The sequence below is a fragment of the Lutra lutra genome, chromosome 4 (assembly GCF_902655055.1).
Source record: "Lutra lutra chromosome 4, mLutLut1.2, whole genome shotgun sequence".
NCBI lineage: Eukaryota > Metazoa > Chordata > Mammalia > Carnivora > Mustelidae > Lutra > Lutra lutra.
This window is the reverse complement of record NC_062281.1, coordinates 35,709,789-35,730,746: the sequence shown is the minus strand read 5'-3', so window position 1 is coordinate 35,730,746 and position 20,958 is coordinate 35,709,789. Positions and strand designations below refer to the sequence as shown.

General features: G+C 38.1%; 1 protein-coding gene across 6 annotated transcripts in view; it reads right to left on the bottom strand.

Annotated features, from left to right (window-relative positions):
- UBR5 (ubiquitin protein ligase E3 component n-recognin 5) overlaps positions 1-20,958 on the bottom strand; it is a 138,461-nt gene that overhangs the window by 40,303 nt on the left and 77,200 nt on the right. For 5 of the 6 annotated variants that reach the window (XM_047728548.1, XM_047728550.1, XM_047728549.1 and 2 more), the window contains exons 15-27: positions 19,084-19,193; positions 18,130-18,242; positions 16,362-16,505; positions 16,154-16,265; positions 15,757-15,911; positions 15,310-15,507; positions 10,902-11,112; positions 9,757-9,883; positions 5,566-5,717; positions 5,041-5,136; positions 4,581-4,704; positions 1,030-1,127; positions 99-247 (exon numbers count right to left, since the gene is read on the bottom strand). In XM_047728548.1, the coding sequence (XP_047584504.1) occupies positions 99-247; positions 1,030-1,127; positions 4,581-4,704; positions 5,041-5,136; positions 5,566-5,717; positions 9,757-9,883; positions 10,902-11,112; positions 15,310-15,507; positions 15,757-15,911; positions 16,154-16,265; positions 16,362-16,505; positions 18,130-18,242; positions 19,084-19,193 (1,789 nt within the window). The remainder of the gene's footprint in view (positions 1-98; positions 248-1,029; positions 1,128-4,580; positions 4,705-5,040; positions 5,137-5,565; positions 5,718-9,756; positions 9,884-10,901; positions 11,113-15,309; positions 15,508-15,756; positions 15,912-16,153; positions 16,266-16,361; positions 16,506-18,129; positions 18,243-19,083; positions 19,194-20,958) is intronic. The other variant, XM_047728554.1, reaches the window with a different exon arrangement.

Here is a 20,958-nt window from a genome sequence, read left to right as displayed (position 1 = left end):
TCCAGAGCTAAGAACTATAATGTCGTGACAGTGAAAGGGAAAAAAGGAAAAAGGGACCTGAAGACAGCATTTATATGGGGAAATAAAAAATAGCTTACCTGGTTGATGTGCTCTGCTCCCGTCCACGTGAAACTGCAGGTATCGTTACAACATAACACATATAAGGGTGAGTCATCAGGGTTGGTACCTGATGGGCAAACCATTCCCATAAATACATCTTCCTCTTTTTCACTTGAGGATACTTCAGCTAAAAAGATTTAAGAACACAGTAGTTCAGGTATCACCAAAGGCCTTAATTATAGCCATCTATAACTTTACTCAAATGCCAAAGCTCTAACATTTACATGGTATAAATCAAAAACAACTACATATTAATTTCAAAAATTAATATACAAGTCAGTGTGCAAGAAATTCAGTCAATTCTGGTACAAAGTAAAAGCAAAGTGTAATTGTATCATAACCACGTGATGACAGCTCTGCGTTATGCAGTTAAGATTAAAGTTCTAGCTCTCTTTAACAAATTATAGAAAAATCACCTAAGTTTTATGGCCAGTATTTTAAACTATGCTAGTCTTTTAAAGGCTGGATGGCAGGAACTGATGATATTCCTTACTGCATTCTGTTAAGCAGGAATTCCAAGTCAGAAGGAAGACCAGTAAGACACCTGGCCTATTATTTCTATAAAATTGTATCACTACCACCAATTAACCACTGACACGTTCTATCAGTAATCCATCTTTATTTTCAAAATATTAGTCATTACATTACCCACTATGCAAAATTTTTTAATTTTAAAAATTACACCAGCTTTTTGGTGGAAAGTTAGAAGACAAAATAACTGGGAAAAGTGCAAATATGAATTTTACACACACATAAATGCACACGAATGAAAGAATAAACTGATAGTTTTTATACAATTATATCATTTCAAGACACAGAAATTAGCTCTGAATGTTATGTATGTAGAGGAGAATCTATTCAAATTAAAAAATAAGCAACTCTTTTTTAAAAGGACCTGAAATAAATTACCTTTTGCAATCTTCTGGGCTGTTTCTAAAATGGTAATTGCAGCAGGATAAGCTCGGCCACTTACAGCTGACATAAACGGGGTCATGCCTCTTGCATCCCTAAAGTGAGAAAAATTATACATAAAAGTATTAGTAATCAGGGGCGCCTGGGTGGCTCAACTGGTTAAGCGTCTGCCTTCAGCTCAGTCCTGGGATCAGGCTCCCTGCTCAGTGGGGAGCCTCACTCTCCCTCTGCCCTCCCCACTGCCTGTGATCTCTCTCTCGATCACTCTCCCTCAAATAAATAAAGCCTTTAAAAAATTAATAATTATTTTCCTCCTTGATTATAAAAGAAAGGGGTGTCCATGATGAAACAAAAAATAGTTCTGCTATATTAAATAATAATGTCCTAACAGTGAAAGAAAATCACTGGTGGTATTTTCTACTTTCTACTATCCCATTTAAGAAAGCAAGCCTCCTCTCTAAGAATCCTTGTCTCTCTCAAGCATGCTCTTCTTCCATGGCCTTAGTGACACTAAAAGAATAGAATCATCAAGGGCTCTAGAGTCAAACTAGTATTCTCTAGATATGGGGGTAGTAACTGCCTCTATCTCATACAACAATGATGATGATTAAATCAATTATTACTTAAAAACCTTTTAACACAATGCCTAGCAAATAAAATGTATTCAATAAATGTTACTTATTATTATCTATTTTCTCTTAAAAATGTACCTTCAGTATTCTTCCCTGAATTTCTATTCCCTCCTGGATCCTTTACATTTCCCAAAATTTAGTCCTCAACCACCTGTGCGTCCCCCCTCTCTGATCCACCAAAGCAAGTACTCCTTCTGTGACGATAACACAGTGCCACCATCTGTACCTGCTTACTTGGTAACTCTACTTAGGATTTCCCAATGATACCTCACACTCAACATGTCTAACAACTAAAATCACCTGTCTCCCCAAACCTGCTCTCTACCTGACTTACGTCCGCCAACAGCAGCACTGCTCCTAGAAATTAAGATAAAAAAATCTGGATTCTTCCTGAAGTCTTCCCTTCTAAATCAATTTTTTTGCTCTTGCATTTAATCCTCCTTTTCGGTTTTCCAGTTCGGTTTACTGTAACACATATACTAAAGATGACGGGCGGGCATAAAAACCAAAGCTTTGATCAACTCCAGTCTCTACTCTCGCCTATTTAATCCTTTTTTACCCAACCATCACATTATTATTCTTATAAACCCACCTTAATAAGTATTAGTCTAGCCAAAGCCATTATTCGGAGGCTTCAAGCCAAGGAATAGAGAACAAAGTGGTGGCTTTCACCTAGTCTTTCAGATCCACTGGCTACTGTTCTCCTCTCTAATCCTCCCCTACTAATCAGGTACATCACTGTGCCCCTAACATATTCATACCTCTCCATTTCTGTGTTTTTGCTCACTTTTCTCCCTACCTATTTCCCAAGCTTCATACCACCTCTGATCAGGTTAAAAATGAGCTGGTTGAGAATAAAATCCTCTGCACCTTTACTAACCAGGATAATTTTGCCAAAATTCACTTTCTTTAGCTTGTATTATAAAAGCAAAATCCAACCACCCACACCTGGGACTGGAGGGAGGTCAGTGGGTAGGGGAAGGGGAAACGTTAAATTGGAAATAATGAATTAATTCTCCTATATTTGAAATATAAAAAAGGAAACAAAGGACCAATTTGAGAATTCCTAGGCTTATCACCTAAAGAGCAAAAGAGCCTTGCCGTTCCTCTAATCTGTTTCAAAGCTGTCATCAATAATACAAGTTTATTAACAGAATGGCATTTTGACTGTTTTCCAGGTAGGTTATGTATTTTCTCAGACAGGGGGTTGGGGGAGAGCAACTGCTACTGACACTAAAATAAAGGACTGGTGAACTAGAAATGCACTGTGGAAATGCAAAATGGGCTAAGAGGAGAAGGTGGGGGGGCCTGGGTGACTCACTTTAAGCATCTGACTTTAGCTCAGGTCATGATCTCAGAGGCCTGGGATCAAGTGCCATGTAGGGCTCTGTGCTCAGTGGGGGGGAGCCTGCCTGTCCCTCTTCTACCTCTGTGCCCCCCCCCCCGCACAACTTGTGCACACTCATGCTCACTCTAATCAAAAAAATTTTTTAATTTTTTTTTAAAGACTTTATTTATTTATTGGTCAGAGAGCAAACACATGAAGGGTGGGGGGCAGAGGGAGAGAAAGAAGCAGACTCCCCGCTGAGCAGGGAGCCCCATGTGGGGCTCGATCCCAGGACCCTGTGATGATGACCTGACCCAAAGGCAGACGCTTAACCAACTGAGCCACTCAAACGTCTAAGAAAATCTTAAAAAAAAATAAATAAATAAAAAATTAAGAGAAAGGGAATAAGAACACACTATAAATTTTTAGGTAACACCAAATGATGGAGGAAATGATACAAAATAGTATCTTTAAAAATACCATAAATAGAAATTAAAACTGACAAGTGAGAAAATAAAAATAGAAAAAACTATATTTGTTTATATACCATTTTTATCTATGCTTCAAACCACTAATCAATTAGTAAGCTGCTTCTGGAGTAATAGCATATTTCCAATTCAGTGACTTATTTTACTAGTGGGGCAGCCTTCATTAAAGTAATCAGAAGTTCACATGTTCGGTCATTATGGCCTAAGGCCAATAAGCCTTAAACAAAAACTCTTGCCCTCAATAATAACTCAAAACACCTTCTTGTTCTTAAATATGAGGAGGCAGCATAAGGATGATGACTGGGAGTCTCAATTCTGGAATCAAGAAACAGACCACAGTCGAATTCCAGTTGTGCGACTCACTAGTTTCATGACCCTGGGCAGGTTAATTAGCCTCTAAGACCATTACTTCAAAAATAAAATGTAAATAATATTACCTATTCCACACTGCTATTGTTAGAAGAGTTAATACAAGTACAGTTTGGCACAGATAAGAGCTCACTTTTATAAAAATGCCTACTACTGAGTTTGTAAAGGAACATAAACAATCAGGCTAAAAGCAGAGCTATAACCTACCAATAGGGAATGAGCATCTGCCACACAATACTTATCAAAAACTCTGCATAATCTCATTAGGATTTTGTAAGCCAAAAAAATGTCCAAAGAAACCATCAGAATCATCCACAGAGTTTAGAATACAGATTCAAGGCCCCATTCCAGACCTACTCAGTCATGCTTCTAGTGCAAGTTTGGGGAAGAATCTGTCATTTTTAAAGTTCTCAAGCTGACAGTGACAGAATTTATGAATTCACATTGAGAATAACTATACTGTGATCTTTTTAACACACACACACACGTATATATCTCCACATCAAGCTCCATAAAAGTTGTTTGTATTCAATTAGTGTATACTGAATTATACTAAGAAAGGCCTTTCATTGAAGAGCGCTTGGTTAATCACAGAGGGAATACAATGCTAGGTTTTGATTAATTATTTTAAATTCACAGTAGGTAACTGTTGTCCATACATCGCCAGATCAACTTAAATAGTAAAAGGAGCTAAGCTAAATCTTTATAGCAAAAGTATATTAAACTTCTTACTTGGCAGAGAGGAGTTCTCGTAAATATGGCTGCAGTACAACACTGTCGCATAACAATTTTAATATAAAATGAGCATTGGCCTTTCGATCCTTGGATTCTACTACAGATGGCTCTGTGGAAGGACCTGTAATTAAACAGATTTATTTGGTAACAAAACAAGAGTAAACAAGACAGTAAAAGAATATTCTGGAATAACATACTAAGTATCTATTAAATAAGCCACCAGAAAAATATTCTACTATCAGTAATAAATTAGTAACTTCAGTATAGAGAATTTAAACACATTAACACATTTTACAACTCCCGACTGATGAAATGTATGTTCACACACACAATTTCATTGACATATGGGAGATGTAATTCAGCGAATTAGTTATTTTTCAAAGAAGTCTCCCTGAGGTTAAGTGCAGATCTGCAGAAACCCAAATGCCTAGACAGATAAAATAGTACAGATTCTCACCTGGAATGGTGGAGGTGCTTGGTCCTTGACCGGTGCCAGTCGCTGCTGTGGTAAGAGATCCCACAGCAGGGGCCAGGATAAAATCAATGTCACCATCTTTCAGTAAACAGAACAGCAGGATGTACATCATTATAGGCAACATATCCCTAACATGTTCTCTTAACTGGCCTTAAGGCTTTTCTCTGCAAGCCAAAGGTCAAATCGGACAGAGGTTTAAGTAGAAACTTGTTTTCCAAACATAAGAGAAGGAATCCACTAGGCGAATTATTGACTTATTGTGATAGATGACTAATTAGCTTCTTGCCAGTATGGAAATATATATTTCAATGAAAGAGCTTCTAGAATTTTATTTTTTAAGTTATAAACCCCCCTAAACCGAATCTCAACAACTAAATTAGTTATGGTTTACTCGTTATGCTATTTTTAAATACTTCAGATTTTGAAATAACCCACTAAAATGTTCGATTTCCTTTCTTTCAGGACCTTGTTTTTTTGTCAAACACTAAATAAAATAACAGATCTTACCAGGATCCATCGCAGGAGGGTCAGGAACCCAACTAGGGGGAGCTATGGGGGGCGAAACCGGATCCTGGTGGTCACTGGATGAAGCTCCAGCTTCATGTCTACCCAAACCAGCCGCTCTCAGCGAACGTCTCATCATTTCCCGTAATCTCAAACTAGAAGAACATGGACAAAATCGGAGCTCACTACCATGGCTAAATGAAATGAAAAGGTGCACAGAACTTCTCATCTGAGATCAAAGTTTGTTCTATAAGCAAATACTCCAGGCAAGGGAAATGAAGTACAAATGCCAATTCTGGAATCACAGAGTAAGTCAGTGAGGGATAGAAATGAAACTGGGGGCACCCAGTTCAGCACTAAAACCACTATATTAAGCTCCCACACAAACTTAAGCACAGGGAACAAAACTTGCAGTGAAGATTAGAAAATAATCTTTCATACAATTAAGGTAAATGAACAGCTGAACATTAAGACAAAATGAATTTTCTGTCCCCTGTTTATAATCAGTAAGAATTAAGTTTAATAATAGACATCAGCAGACATACTGATTAGCACAAAACCGATACTATTAGCTCACTTAAATAAATCCCTTTGCTGTGATCTCAAAAGCAATTAAACTAATGTCCACACAGTGAGTAGTCTTAAAATAAAGACCAATTTATATTTATTTTTTATACAAAAAAAAAAGTCTTTTTTTTAACAGTACAACTTGCATCCCAAAGAAATTAATGAAACTGGAGCTTGTAAAATGTGTTGTTAGATTAATGTCTGGGCGTGATTTTTTTTTTTTTCCTCCTGCTATACAAGGGAAAAAAAAACACTGCAAAGGTGTGCACATCACACTAAAAAGAAAAGGAAATAATCACAAACACAGATCTTGTTAGGGGAAACTGGTAACTACCTATATAAAAATCTATACCTCTGAATAAAATCTTACAAAGCCCACAAAATTAATGTTACAAACTAACAGCAATTAAGAAAGAGCACATAAGGCAAATTCCCTTCCATAAGTCACAATTTTAGAGTCTCCAAATGAATAAAGACTAAAAATTCAATTGTAAGGGCCAGGTAACACATAAGGGACTTCATTCTCCCATGCAGATTTAATCCCAAAGACATGACATTTCTCTGATGTGAAAGACCTTACCAGGTGAGCATTATGTGTCTACAAATAGTTTAGAAAGATTTTTATTAATGTTTGAATCTTCTAATTGTAATTGTCGTGTAATCCGAGGATAAATGTGGTTTTCCATATCGATACACTTTCCATTTTATGAGGAATTTTTTTTTTTAAAGCTTTTACAAAAATTTCTTTTAGAGGCTACTTTCAGGAACACGTCTATTTTTAAAAGCTTATATATATATATGAAGATACCTTTGGGAACAGAAGCATTCTTTGGAAGATTCTGCAAAGTAAATTTTACTGTCTCAAATAATATATTAGTTACTATAGTATTCATTATCAAAAAGTACCTACAGTTAAATTTTGTGGTATCTTTGATGTCTCCCCTCTCCCAATTTAGAAGTCTGAGTTTAAGAGTTTTTAGAATATGGAGGGGAGCAGGGCACAGGGATTCTTTCAGTCGAGGTCACTTCTCTGTCCGAAGACCTCACCCAGAGAGAAAGACAGGCTCCTTACCAGGTAACAGCACACACCAGGGTGACTGTTCACACTGTGATGTTCCTAAATAATCTTAATTAAGCTCAACACAGACACTTGGTATCCTAGTGTATCTTACTCAAAACAGAGAGAGAGAAAGAGAGAGAGAGAGAATCAGCAATTAAGTGGGAGGCACTGCAAATAACCTGAAAATAAATGCATGTTTGGGGCCTATTATGAAGAATGCTTACATCAGGGTCACAAACTCAATGCCTACTGGGCCCGGAGGACAGTATCGATTGAGGAAAGGGCAGTCAGGTCTAAGAAGTAGGGGGTAATGGCAAACTAGAGGCATATATGCTTATCTAAAGGCATTCAAATTTTAAAGGAAAAAAAAAAAAACTGTAACAGTGCACAGGCCAAAGAAAACATATGTGGGCTATTCTCCAACCTCTAGCTGAGAGTAGACTAAGAATAAAATGAAGATAAATTGAGACCATAGTCTCATCTTGAACTTGCAAACTCCCAACTCTGTTGTTGTGATGTAGTCAATTCAATATTAAATGAGGGGGTCATTCCTTTGTCATTTAAAAAAATTGTCCTTAACCACTTTTCTTCATTAGGTCTTGGGAACATTTTTAAGTACAACGCCCAGCTCCTCATATAGATTCTTTAAAAACAAAAAACAAAAAACAAAAAAAAGAAAATTATTCTTCAAGATGCTGTACACAATTCATGAAGATTCACCTGTATCCTCAGTGGCTGAGGACAATACTGAGGAGATACCACCTTGGCTGCTAAGATTCAGAGTTTTGACATTTCTTCGTATAGGCTTGCCTGGAGTCATCGTATTTTCTGACAATATGGAAGAATTCAAGGATGATGTAAGTTCCTCTTTGTAAGCACGTTATATCCATGCTACAGAAGCCTTAGAATCCAGTCATGTTCAAACATACCACTGTGACAAAAAAGCGAAGGTCATGTGTCTTCCAGATTAATAATCTCTAGAGTACATACACCTGCAATCAGATGCATCAATCAAGCTTTCCACTAAATCTGCCCTTTGTACTCAGGAACTATGAGTCACATAACAAAACTTCTGAGTCAAATCATCATCTGAAGACATTTAACAGTACTCCATTCAATATTGAAATTGCATCAGCTTTGAGCTTACAGCTCATGAATCCCAGCCTGCAAACTCATCAAGGGGCATCGCCTAGAAAATCCATTGTAGGCTAGAGGAGGGTTTCACTTCAATGAAGCAGAGTCTGTGGACTTCCTACTGCCCGGCGTGGATAATAAGACTCCTGTGCTTTCATCTGTTCAACCGGCAGCCCTGAGTTTGAACTGGTTAAGAGCACTGCAGTGAAATCTTCGGCAAATGCCTCAAAGGAGCTTACTCTGCAAATTATTTCTGTGAGCAACACATCACCCACTCTTGAAGCTCCTTTTAGTCTTTGCCTTCAAAATAATCCTTACATGAAAAAAAGATGGCAGCACTGGCATTGGACCAACCATATCAGAGTCCAACTTGATCTGCACCTGTATTTTCCCTGAGGAAATGAAATACCTGAAATAATTCAGAAACTAATTTCTTCATGAAGAATTTAAGTTGCTTTCCATTTTAGACCAAACACTTCGTCTGCCTAGTGTAGTCCTAAACAGATAAGCTGGTGATAATTTCCATTTTGTATAGTCTACATAAGGTCTTTGTACTGTTTTAAATTATAATTTGGTCACCCATAAATAGTTTGTGACAAATCTCACTTCAGGACATTTTTGAACCTGGGAAGCTATCAATTTTAGAAGAATCATTTTTAAAGGGAAAGTTGGATATGGAACAGAAAATAGGCAAAGAGAGTCTTCATTTTAAGTAGACTTTACAACCTATCACATGAGCACAGTGAGCAGTGCTTCCGTCAATGATCTGTCAAGTGTCCAAGAACTCTGGCTCTCGTGTCTAATATAAACATGCTTTTTCCTTCAGGAAAAAAACAAACGAAAAACAAAACAACAACAACAACAAAAAAAAAAAACAAAAAAAAAAAACGAAAACAACTATATCCTGAAGTCTTTATACTCTTCATCTATTCAAACGCCTAGTAATTTTCTACATGTTATTAAGGTCTGTCCATCCCACAACCCAGAGAGCCTGAAAACTTAAAATAGCAACATTCACAATACACACCAGCCTTTCATTTCTTCCCAGATCACTAATACATCTGAGAAATTGACCTACATAATAATCAGAAAATAAAAGATTGCAGTGTTCTTTCAATTACTGTTATTTGTTCTCCCGATAAAAAAGGAACTTCCTAGGAAACAAGAATGATAAGCTTAAAACACATTCAAAGAATCAAGGTTGAACTACTTGTCTAAATTATCTCAAATTTTTGAAGCATCCTAGATCCTACTGTTCTACACTTAAAATCTAATTAGATACTACCAGATCTTTTCCCCAGGGTGATACTGAAAGGAACAAAAACAAAGCAAAAGGACCCACCAATTCATGCATACGATAGGTATGAGATACATTTTTCTGTACTTGGATTCTGTTTCCGCCAAATAAACTTTCCTGGTAAAAATCACATTACCTTCGACTACTTGATGATCCAGCCCGATTACCTGGGCCATTACTTGAAACAACTGATATTGCATTTGCAATGGCCTCAACAGCAGAAAGCCTTTCGGCAAATGTATTTCTTTCAGAGCGCTCTGCTTCTGAAACATAAGAGAAGAAATTAGGATCAATTTACACTTCAAAAATAACTAAGATTAAGTATGTACTGGCCATTAAATGCTAACTGCTATGTATTTTAGTACTTTAAATCACATGCTAGAGATAATGAGTAGCTTAATTTTTTCCTCCTTGGAGCAACAGACACTTAAGACAGATTTAACTATGACCTTTAATATGTGACTTATTTCCTTATTCTGCCTTACTTTTCAACCCCCAAAGGTTAAAAAATAAGATTACTTATAAGTAGGCTGAAATCTAGCTTTCACTACAAAGTACAAAAAAGACCCACAATTCAGTACCTCAGTCGAGGCTTATATACTACTCATCCTCCATTAATGATAAGGAAATAAAGGTTAGAAACCTACAAACAAATAAAAAAAAAAAAGAGAAGAAAAGAAAAGAAAAGAAACAAAACTTACAAAACAACTACTCAAAAATGTAGCTACCGGAGTATCACCAGTGGAATTTAGAATCAGGAAAAACATTAGGAACCACACAACCGCACTTCTAGGCTTGCAGATTTCCCCTTTGTTTAACCAATTAAAACCTTGAGGGCAAAAAAGCTTATTTTCCCAGAAAAATCTCATAACTCACTGGGTTGTTTTTCCCTGTACATTCTGAAAACTGGGATAAAAGTTGCTTCAATATAACTTGCCTTAACTAGCTAAATAATTCTCATGGTAATAAAAGTCATCTGCTATTATAAAATCAGTAAATCTCATTAAGTATTACACATAAAGTTTGTACATATCAGATAACAGAACTCAAGACAACCAAGCATACTGATAAGAAATTATCTGTTTATGTTACATGATCATCCTAAGAGGACAGACATCTTTACTGTCTAAGAATGGCAAAACTCCTAGGTTTCACAAAACAAAGAAAAAAGTACACACAAATTCTTCATAGTCATTTCCTTTCCTTCCCTTTAATAGTTGTTTCATTTTCAAAACTGCCTAAAATTCCTTTTAAAGACCTTGTTATAGTTCTTATTCTCACCCTCTTCTTCTTTAGTTTCCTTATTGCTGGTTGGAAAACAAACTGATACACAAGCATGCAAAATATTTCGGTTTCCATCACATCTGTGGCCGATGAACGTCTGCAGCATCTGTAGACTCTGCTCTAAAACCACCGCTTGCTCAAGATTCATGAGGTATTGTCGACAGGCCTCATAGTCACAACGCAGAATGTGCTGCATTAAGGTTTGTTTCTGTGCTCAGATAAATCAGGGAAAAAACTCCAATGAATCTGAATAGCACATTACACATGTCAAAAATTCATTTTATAATTTCACACAATAACATAACTGGCTCTGAAAGTAAGTAGACACAAGTTAGCCTGCCAAAGGAGGTAAAATTAAGGGCCCCCTTTAAGCACAGTATATGACTGACAGAACAGAAAAGGGTGGATAAACTATCTGTAAAGGACACTAAGTATTTTCAGCTTTTGCAACTAACTCAACTCTGGCTGTGGCAGGAAAGCCACCATATACAACACACGCATGAATGACAGTGACTGGATGTGATATGCCGTTAAGTCTGCCAACTCCCGGTTTGTATTAGTTCTTATGGAACTACTGAATTAGAATCCTACTAGTACTGTTAATCAATTAAACAAAGGGTATACATTCTATGTATTTTATATAGGCTTACTCATACCCTCTTATGCTCATGAAGGTTACATCACATGTGGTACAGGAGAAAACCAAAACCTTCAACTTCCCTGAAATCACGACAGATGCAATCTCTCAGAGGTGACAACTAATGCACTTCATTGTCAAATACCTGGTAATATTAGTTAATTTACAGAACATTCCACTAACTACCTAAGAAACAGCATGCTATTGACTGAGTATCTCTGGCCCCCAAAATTCATACGCTGAAAGCTAATCTCCAGTGCAATGGTATTTGGAGGTGGGACCTTTGAGAAGTAACTAAGTCACGAGGGTGGGGCCTTTGTGGGTGGGATTAGGCCCTTAAAAGGAACTGGAAGAGTTGAGAGTTCTCCCCTCCCACCATATGAGAATACATGGCTGTCTATGAAACAACAGGTTGCCCCACGAGGCACCAAATCTGCCCACACCTTGATCTTGGACTTCCAGCCTCCAGAACTGTAAGAAATTTCAGTTGGTTGTAAGCCAGTCTAATAGCAATCTGAACACACGAAGACACAGCATGAATAAATCAAGGAGTTCAAATGTACATCTTTCAGAATGAAAACCTGTAATTAAGGGATTTTAACGGACTAACTATAAAACATTAGTTTTGGAAAACAAGTAAATTTGTTCATTTTAACTAGAATTAAGAACTGGGAAAAGAGTGTGTGGAATACAAAGGGAAGAAGAAAGCTATGTTTGAACCACTTACCACCTCTCCTCCAAACCCCAATCTTATGGAGAGGAGGAAAGGTAAAGTGGGGGTTGGCAGGGCAGGAAGAACAAAAAATAGTTAAACTATTTTCAGAACCTGCCACAGGTCAGACAGGCCATTTTGATTGTGGCACTAAGACACTGGGGTGAGGTGATCCCATACACCATAAGCTCCAGTTCAACGGTATGAGGTAGAACACATACGTAAGATTAAACTTTCCAAAGTCCAGTGACATACATGGAACAATTAATATGTTGACAGAGTATGTCAAAGGCTCTCCGAATACTAAAAGGAGCACTACTATTTGAAAGTAACTGAAGTCAGGATACTCTGCTGCATACTCTGTGACGTAAAAGGTTTGCAAGCGATCAGCCAGTCATCGGGTTGGAAGCAGCTACAGGAACTCTCATCTCCAACCTGCTCCACATGGGCTCTCACTCTGAGACTCACCAATACCACACTTACTGTGTTACATGCAAAAGAGTTTAGTCCGCATCACTCTATGCAGTATTCATCACTTATTCTTGTAGCAAAAGGCAGAGTGAATTCAGTGCAACACTTCTCACAGGTCTACTGTGCACCAAGCCCAAATCACTGAGGTACAAGATAAATGATGGCGCACTTTGTCGCTATCCAGGGGATGACGACACATTTTATCTTTACCCCCAAGATGCTGACAAGAGTGCAGGGGTCACAGAATCAAGTAACTACAGAAGCATCTGAAGTAATAATACAAATGAACGGAGGAGGCCAGGGGTAAAGAGATAACACAAACTGGATCATAAATAAATGGCAACATTCAGAGCAATTAAGTATGGGGAACTGCAATGAACTGGAAACACCACATACAGCCTCTAAAGGGGGCATGCTAATGGCTTTATGATGGCCCAGTGTTACCAGATCTTCCCATTTTTTAAGAACTGAAAATCTGTGGACTTTAAAGAAAATTCCTGTGGTTTTTAAATGCTGGCAACCGATCAAGAATTTTAAAATGAGACGAAGGTTACTTCCAGGGTCCAAGTTCAGGCCATAGCCACCTCCTTAACCACAGCCCTATCAGTTTGGAACCTCTAGTCTAACACATTACAATCAAAACTAAACCAGTATGAGCACTGTGTCTCCAGACAACGAGCTTACTGGCAGCTCTCAGGAGTACCTGGATTCAGACTATTCTAGATGTAATTCTAAGTAGTTTGCTTTCACCTCCAACCTAATGGAGGTGAAAGCCCCCATACCAAGTTCTATTTCCATTCTTTATAGAAAATCTCCTCACAGTTGTCTATTTTCTCCTTGGCCCACTCTTAATCAGGCTTTCATCCCCGCCGTCAAGAATGACCCAGATGGGAGCCAAACCCCCAAGCACGTTCAGCGCTTGCCTTGCCCGGCCAACAGCATCACTGGACATGGTTGATCACTGCGTCCTGCTTGACACATACTCGTCACCTGGCTTCCAAGACAACACTCATTCTAGTTTCCCTCCAACCCCTGTGGACACTGCTCCTTCTCAGTCTCATATGCAGGTTCCTCTTTATCTCCCTGGACATTTAAATGCTGATACTATTCTCATGGCTCAGTCCCTAGGCCTCCTTTCTTCTCCATGACCTTGATAATCTCATTCAGTGTAATTCCTCTACTATCATAGATGCACTGTTGGCTCCTAAGTCCATCCTGCTCTGGATCTTCAGGCTTAACAGATCTAACTTTCTATTTATCGGCTCCCCTTGGATATCTGATAGGCACCTTAAACTCTGCATGTCTAAAACCAAACTCCTGCTGTCCACCTCTCCCTCCTGAACCTGCTCAATCCCTAGTCTCCAACTCTATAAATGCCAACTTCATTCCTCCTTTCTTTGGCCCTCTTGCTTCCTCTGTTTGACACCTGTATTGAGCCATACGTAAATCTTATTGGCTCTACCATCAACCGTTATCTAGTATACGTGGAATCAAATCCCTTCTCCGGCATACCTTTACCTCGTGGGCCAAGACACCATTCCCTCTCACCTGGACCATCTGAACAGCCCCCTCACAGGCCTCCCTACTTCTAAACTGCCCCCCAGTATTCTCAGCAGCTCAACGGTGATCCTTTGAAAATATAAGTAAATCAGGTCAAACTCTGTTCAGATTGCTCCAGTAGGTTCTGGTGGTACTGTCTCTTCATCTAACAAACACCTCATCTATAACATGTTCAAAACTAAACTCAGCCTCTTCCCTCATCCCATTTGTTCCTCCTCCTATTTTTCCCTCTCCCCACCAACCACACTAAAATCAGAAGCTTTGAACTCCTTCCCATCATTTACTGATAACCAGCACCAAAGCTTCAGAGCTTCTACTTCCTTAAGATCTCTTGAATCCATCCCCTCTTCCTCATTTCCAGGGGTTCGAGCTCACTTTGTTCTAACCTGGATAACTTCATGCGCCTTTTTATCTGGTCACTACACTTCTTTTATTATTTTTTTCCTACACTTCTTTTAAAAAGCCAGTTTAAAATCCTTCTCCTCCTAGCTTTCAGGGGAAAGCTCATACGCCCCTTAGGTTGGCACACAAGGCACCCTAGCGCCTTTCTCCAGACTTTGCACTTGTTACTCACTGACCCATATGAGCCCTACCTTCTGGTTTTATCAACAGAATGTACACAGTCTCCCAACATACTGAGATTCATAAAGGCTGTTCTTGGTGCTAGGGGTAACACTTCCCACCCTCAGCTGTTGTCTAGGAAACTCCTATCTGACTATTCAAAGCTGTGTTCAGGCATCAACTCCTCAGAGAAGCCTTCTCTCCAGTCACGGTCTGATTTGTATCCCTCCCCTTTGTGCTCCTCCTCCAGTCACAGTCTGATTTGTATCCCTCCCCTTTGTGCTCCTGTGCATGCCTTAAGCACTTACACTACACTGTCATCATTGGTCTACTCATCTCTCATCCTAATTGACTACTACCACCTATAGAGAGGGTTAACAAATCATCTATTCAGGATTGTTTTCCCTAGATTCTAGCAGCATCTTGTGAATTAAAACTCTACATAGTGTCAGTAGTCAAGTTACCTCTACAGCCATGATGATAATAGCAGCTTTCTTTTTGATCGTTGAGTTGGCAGGAAGATTTATTAAAGAATGTACACCCATTCCAAGACTACTAATAGGTGGAAGATCAAGCCAATCAGGATCCCTTATTCCTCCCATGCAATCTTTGGCCATTGGGTAGATAGTACCATTTCCATCTCGAAGAATAATAGGAGACTCCTATAAAAGAGGGGAAATAATAAAATTTGGCTCCCAATCAAAAATGCATCTTTGATTTTTACAACAGGTATATTTATTTTCAAATAAGATCAGTTTATAGCGGCCAAATAAGAAACCCAGTATTAATCGTGCTTGATATTCTAAATTCTTCAAGTTTAATAACAAGCAAATTACAGCCCAACCCTAAGCTCTACAAAAATGTCAATGTTGTCCTACCAAATTTCAAAAGCAAAAATAAGCCTCTCTTACCTGTCCAGCAGTGAAAATGGCTACATTCCTCTCATTCTGACCAAGGAAAGCAATGCTGCTTGTAGGGAAATTATTCTCCTGTTCTGCTTTTCCTGTAGCAAGATCAAAGATACAGTACCGTACCCAATTTCCAGTCTTCAAAACAGCATGCACACCTTTAGAAAACATAAATGTAAAAAAGAATGTTATACATCTTTAGTAATCTCTAGTAAGTGCCCACCGAATCTTAACATCTCTGGTCACGTTTGAAACGTAGATTCAGTTCGCCAAATAACATTACACACGAGGGACAAAAACTGCCCTAACACCTCACATCACTTTATCTTCCACCCATTTACTACACAAGTATTAAAAGAATATAAAGTATGCCAGCTGAAAAAGTTACAAAAAGCTTTACCTTTGGAATCCACATTCACTGCTAATATTTCCGTTTTTTCAGGTATACAAAGCTTTTTAGGAGTCCTTTGGAAACAGTCAGGAACTTTCGGTGTTCCACCAGTTTTGACAACCTACATGACACAGAAGGAAACCTGCGCTCGAATTCCGGAGCGCACTCAAGCCATCAGGCCCCACACCCACCCGCTGAGGGATCCTTCTACACCTACCTGCAGTTCATCAATTCTCAGTAGCCTACAGTCCTGAAGGAGAGAGGACGGGTCAGCATCCGAGCCAGAGCTGCTCTGACAGTTTGTATTACTGGACGTTCCTGGGAACTTTACGGCCACATAGGCACCATCCACTTTTAGCACCTGGAACCACAGCCCAATATACTGGTATTAACCAACTTCTATGAAATCAATATGCAAATGAGATCCACTGAACTTACTTAACATCAAAAGCATTTATTTTTTTTTAAAGATTTTATTTATTTATTTATTTGACACAGAGAGAGAGAGAGAGAGATCATAAGTAAGCAGAGAGGCAGGCAGAGAGAGAGAGGAGGAAGCAGGCTCCCCACTGAGCAGAGAACCCGATGTGGGGCTCAATCCCAGGACCCTGAGATCATGACCTGAGCCGAAGGCAGAGGCTTTAACCCACTGAGCCACCCAGGCGCCCCATCAAAAGCATTTAATTTCTTCTATTTCTTTACTGATCACCAAGTTATAAAACTAACCTGAACCTGGAAAAGAAAATGAACCTCAACAGACTCACCAAAGCTTTGTTGTTGACGTCTGTATTTGAGGCTTACCAGAAAGCAACTGACCCACATGGCCAGCGCTTACAGCCAGGAGATGTTTAGCCATCAGCTACAAAAATGAAGTATAACCCTTGATATTCTCCCATCCTCCCTCTTTACTAGTTAGGAGCCCTGCTGTGTGAAAGCACTTCCGTGAAGATCGTAACGTGCTGTATCTGCACTGCCTGAGATGGTAGGTATTAGCCAGAGGTGGCTCCTGAACACTGAAAATGGAGCTAATGGGACTAAAGAGCTGAGGTTTTATGTTATTTAAGTTTAATAAACTTAACTGGCCACATATATACTTAGTGGCTACTATTCTGGGCAACACAGATAGAGAGTGAGCTGGGTACAGAAAGACAAGCACAGGACTTGCGACCAGAATATTTGAGTCCCATCTCAGCTACTTGGTTTCCGATTTTGAGCCCGTGTAATCTTCTCAGAGGAAACACCTGCCCACAAACGACAGTTCTGCTTTGAGAATCACATGGAAGACGGTGTGAAAACGGCCTCTGTAAACTATAGGGGATGGCATACCTCCTCTTCCCCTTGAGTACAAATGGAAGACCACCAACTTCAGAAACACATGAGCGATCAGGAAAACCTTTACTCTGCAGGTATCCTGCAGCTACAGATCCATTTCGTTTTCCAATATGTGTGGAGGGAAACGTGAAATCATTGGCATTCCAGCTGATGGACTCTACCCACTTGTTTTCTTAGAAAGCGAGACCCTCTCCAGAAAGAAGGGCAAAGAAACTAGAAGGTGACTTGAAGACAATAAAGAGTTTTAAATGTTAAGGGAGTTTTTAAATGTTATGGAAGATGATCTCTCCTTCAGAACTAACAGTTCCAAGGAATGGAGTGTATCAAAAAGTAATACAATCTTAAAATACATACATATATATATAATCTCTTTGCAACTTTTTGGCAAATCTGAATTTATTCTAAAATAACACTTTTTTTTTTTTTTTTTTAAAGAAAGCAACATATCACCATAAATGTGGAAGAAGAGGACTCAATCATCTATTCATCTTCAGGGACAGAGAAGATACCCACAGCAGGCTAAGGGATCACTTAAAGTGATAAACGGAGCAACTTTGAGGACAGGGGTGAACACTCACCAACCATAAGTTCTTGGATAACCAATACTGTTCTAATTCTGGCAGTAAATAAGTCTTAACATATTTTGAACAAACCTTGCCAACAGGAACATTCTTAACATCTTCCACAAAAACGACTTCCCGAAGAGACCACTGCTCTTCGTTCACCTTTTCCTCCTCTTTTGGGGCAGGGGTGGACCGTCGTCGTTCTTAGACAACAACAAAATGGTAAGTACCAAAAAGAAAATGTAAAAGAGACTTTATAGATTTCATCTAAATATATGACAAAAGATCATCTGTAAAGGGACACGTAAGTGAGCTAAGTAACAATTCTGTGAAATACTGCTTTATGATGTTTTATGACTGACTTCCAATTCAAATAACTTCATAGTGAAAAATAACCTCATCTGTCAATGTCTAATGATATTAACACTACTACAAACACCACAAAGAAGAAATAAAAAAACTTATTTTGAACCCTTAAAATTAGAGTTATCTGACCAAGATTTTTAAAATAGACCTGTTAGGCTATTCTTAAAACCATCACGTAACTAACTACTGAAGTCTAACTTTCAGTTTCGTCAGGTACAAAGTAAATACATTACAAAATAAATCTATTTTGAGGACCTTTCAAAATACCCTTTAAATCCAAGGTTCAATAGTCTAGGTTCATAAATTCTACAAAGTCTGAGCAAGAACGGTGACCGAGCCATAACCAATTTACAACAGAAACAGTCTCAGCAAAGGTGGGCAGATATTCTAATTAGTGGCATTACTTCCTACTCTTACGGTAAAGCATTTTACAAATTAAAAAACACCGTAATTCTCAAAAACAACAGAAATTAATAGTGTAAATGCCATTTTTTTTTTCATTTCAACAAAGCTGCACACACACACACACACACACACAATCAAACTGGCAGAAATACAATTGATATGATATGAAAAATGGTATTTATAGAGTTGCCTCAAATCACAGACTGAGTGAACACAGCTGTCTGCCTGGGACCTGATTTGGACCAGCAAGCACACGCCGCACATAAAACTTACTATATGGCATTGATGCGCTGCTGGCAATGGAGGACGCATCACTGCACGTGGATGCCGGAGATGGCGGGGGACCCATTTCCGTTTTCACTGGTTCCTGCTTACTTTCAGGCCTGAGATTAGAAATAAGATTCTCCTCATTAGGGAAATGAAGCATCAGGGACTTGTCAGATGATTTTTAAGACTCAAGCTTATTCTTGTAAGGGAATGGAATATTAAAAACTTGTACAAAGTGGTCTATTTCTAGGACTCAAGATACTGAAAAAGGTACACAGTGCATACTTCAAATTCTTAGTAATGTTTCAAAAGGAAAGAAAAATACACCATATAAAGCTATCAACAACATGGAACAATGATTCAGATAAGCCTTATCTAGGAATAACAACAAAAACTACACTCAATTTAGCCTAAGCCTCTTGAGCAAACACTTTTCACACTTCACTGAACCCTGACTTGGACATAGCAATTTAACTGAGAAAATGGTAAAGGAAAATAAATAAAATGCCAACTAGATCATTAATTCCTTAGAGTTCAAAGAAGGAACTCTACTCACAATGGCTTACAAAAATTTATTCTTGAACCATCTGGTGCTGAACCATCATCTGTTACAACCAAAATGAGAAATCACAGAATTAATAAACTATAAACTATCCCTTTTCACTGAGTTATTCCATTAACTCTACCTAAGAGGACAACTACAAGCAACAACTACATGTACTCTACAGAGAGTAAAAACATAAATACTTTCATTCATTAAAAGGCAGAAGTCAATTTTTTAGTCAGAAAATAGTCACCTATACTAAGAAATTTGTTATATATAGATCATTCTGGTATATTTTATAATCAGGGCCATCATCTTAACCCCCTCATCTCTTATCACCTCCACCAGGAATGTCACCTGAGTTTAGAAAAAATCCACAGAAAACCAGTATTATTTTTACCAGCATCTTGGCAAAGCACTCCGTACAAGCACATGCGAACACTCGTTCACGGCTGCTTTGCAAATCTTTTGACGGTGGAAACAGGCTGATACTGACTAATCACTAGCATGCCTTTAAAGTGAATGCATCAATGACTTAGCAAAGAAGAGTGTGTTCACATGAAAATGACTATGTTCTTAACGTTTAATTTCACTAAGCTCTTTTACTAAATTTATTAATAAAGATGGCAAATTTCAAGGAAGACATGAAAAACTTCATAAATTACATAATCTCAATAGCATATTCTAATTTAAACTCATTTGTGGCATGTCAAAAATATTTCAACCATTCTTTACAAAGTTTCATAAATAATGAAAATGTGTTTTGTTACTTTTATTTTTAGGATAAAAATCATTGTAATTAGAGAGGAAGTCTATAAATCTATTTTGTAAAACAAGACAAAGGGAGAAAGCGGAGAGAGGGAGAGAGATTTAGAGCGCACTACAACAAAGCAAGAAGCCTTAATTTGGCATAAGTTATAACAGCTTTGGTTTATTTTAACTTATTTAACAGTAATCCCTGTGTTTTCTGAACTTCAATTTTCATTTTTAACATTAAAATAGTAGCGATAAAGACAGCAAGTTTACATTCATTACATTCGAGCAAACGAAAAAATTTCAGTACTTTAAAAATCTCTATGTATAGTCAATCCCCATTATCTCTTTTCAACACCTGTGTACATTTTTTAAAAAGGATATACATACAAATATTTAAAATGTTATTTCTGAAATATGTTAACATTAGTCATCCATGTTTCTGTAAGTCACATATTTTTATAAGATTAAGAATAAAGGTTATAGACTTCATTAACATTTTTTAAGTTCATATAACAAACAACCAAATTACATTATATACCAATATTTTTAGAGACCAGTAGATGCTCCCAAAAGTACAAGAG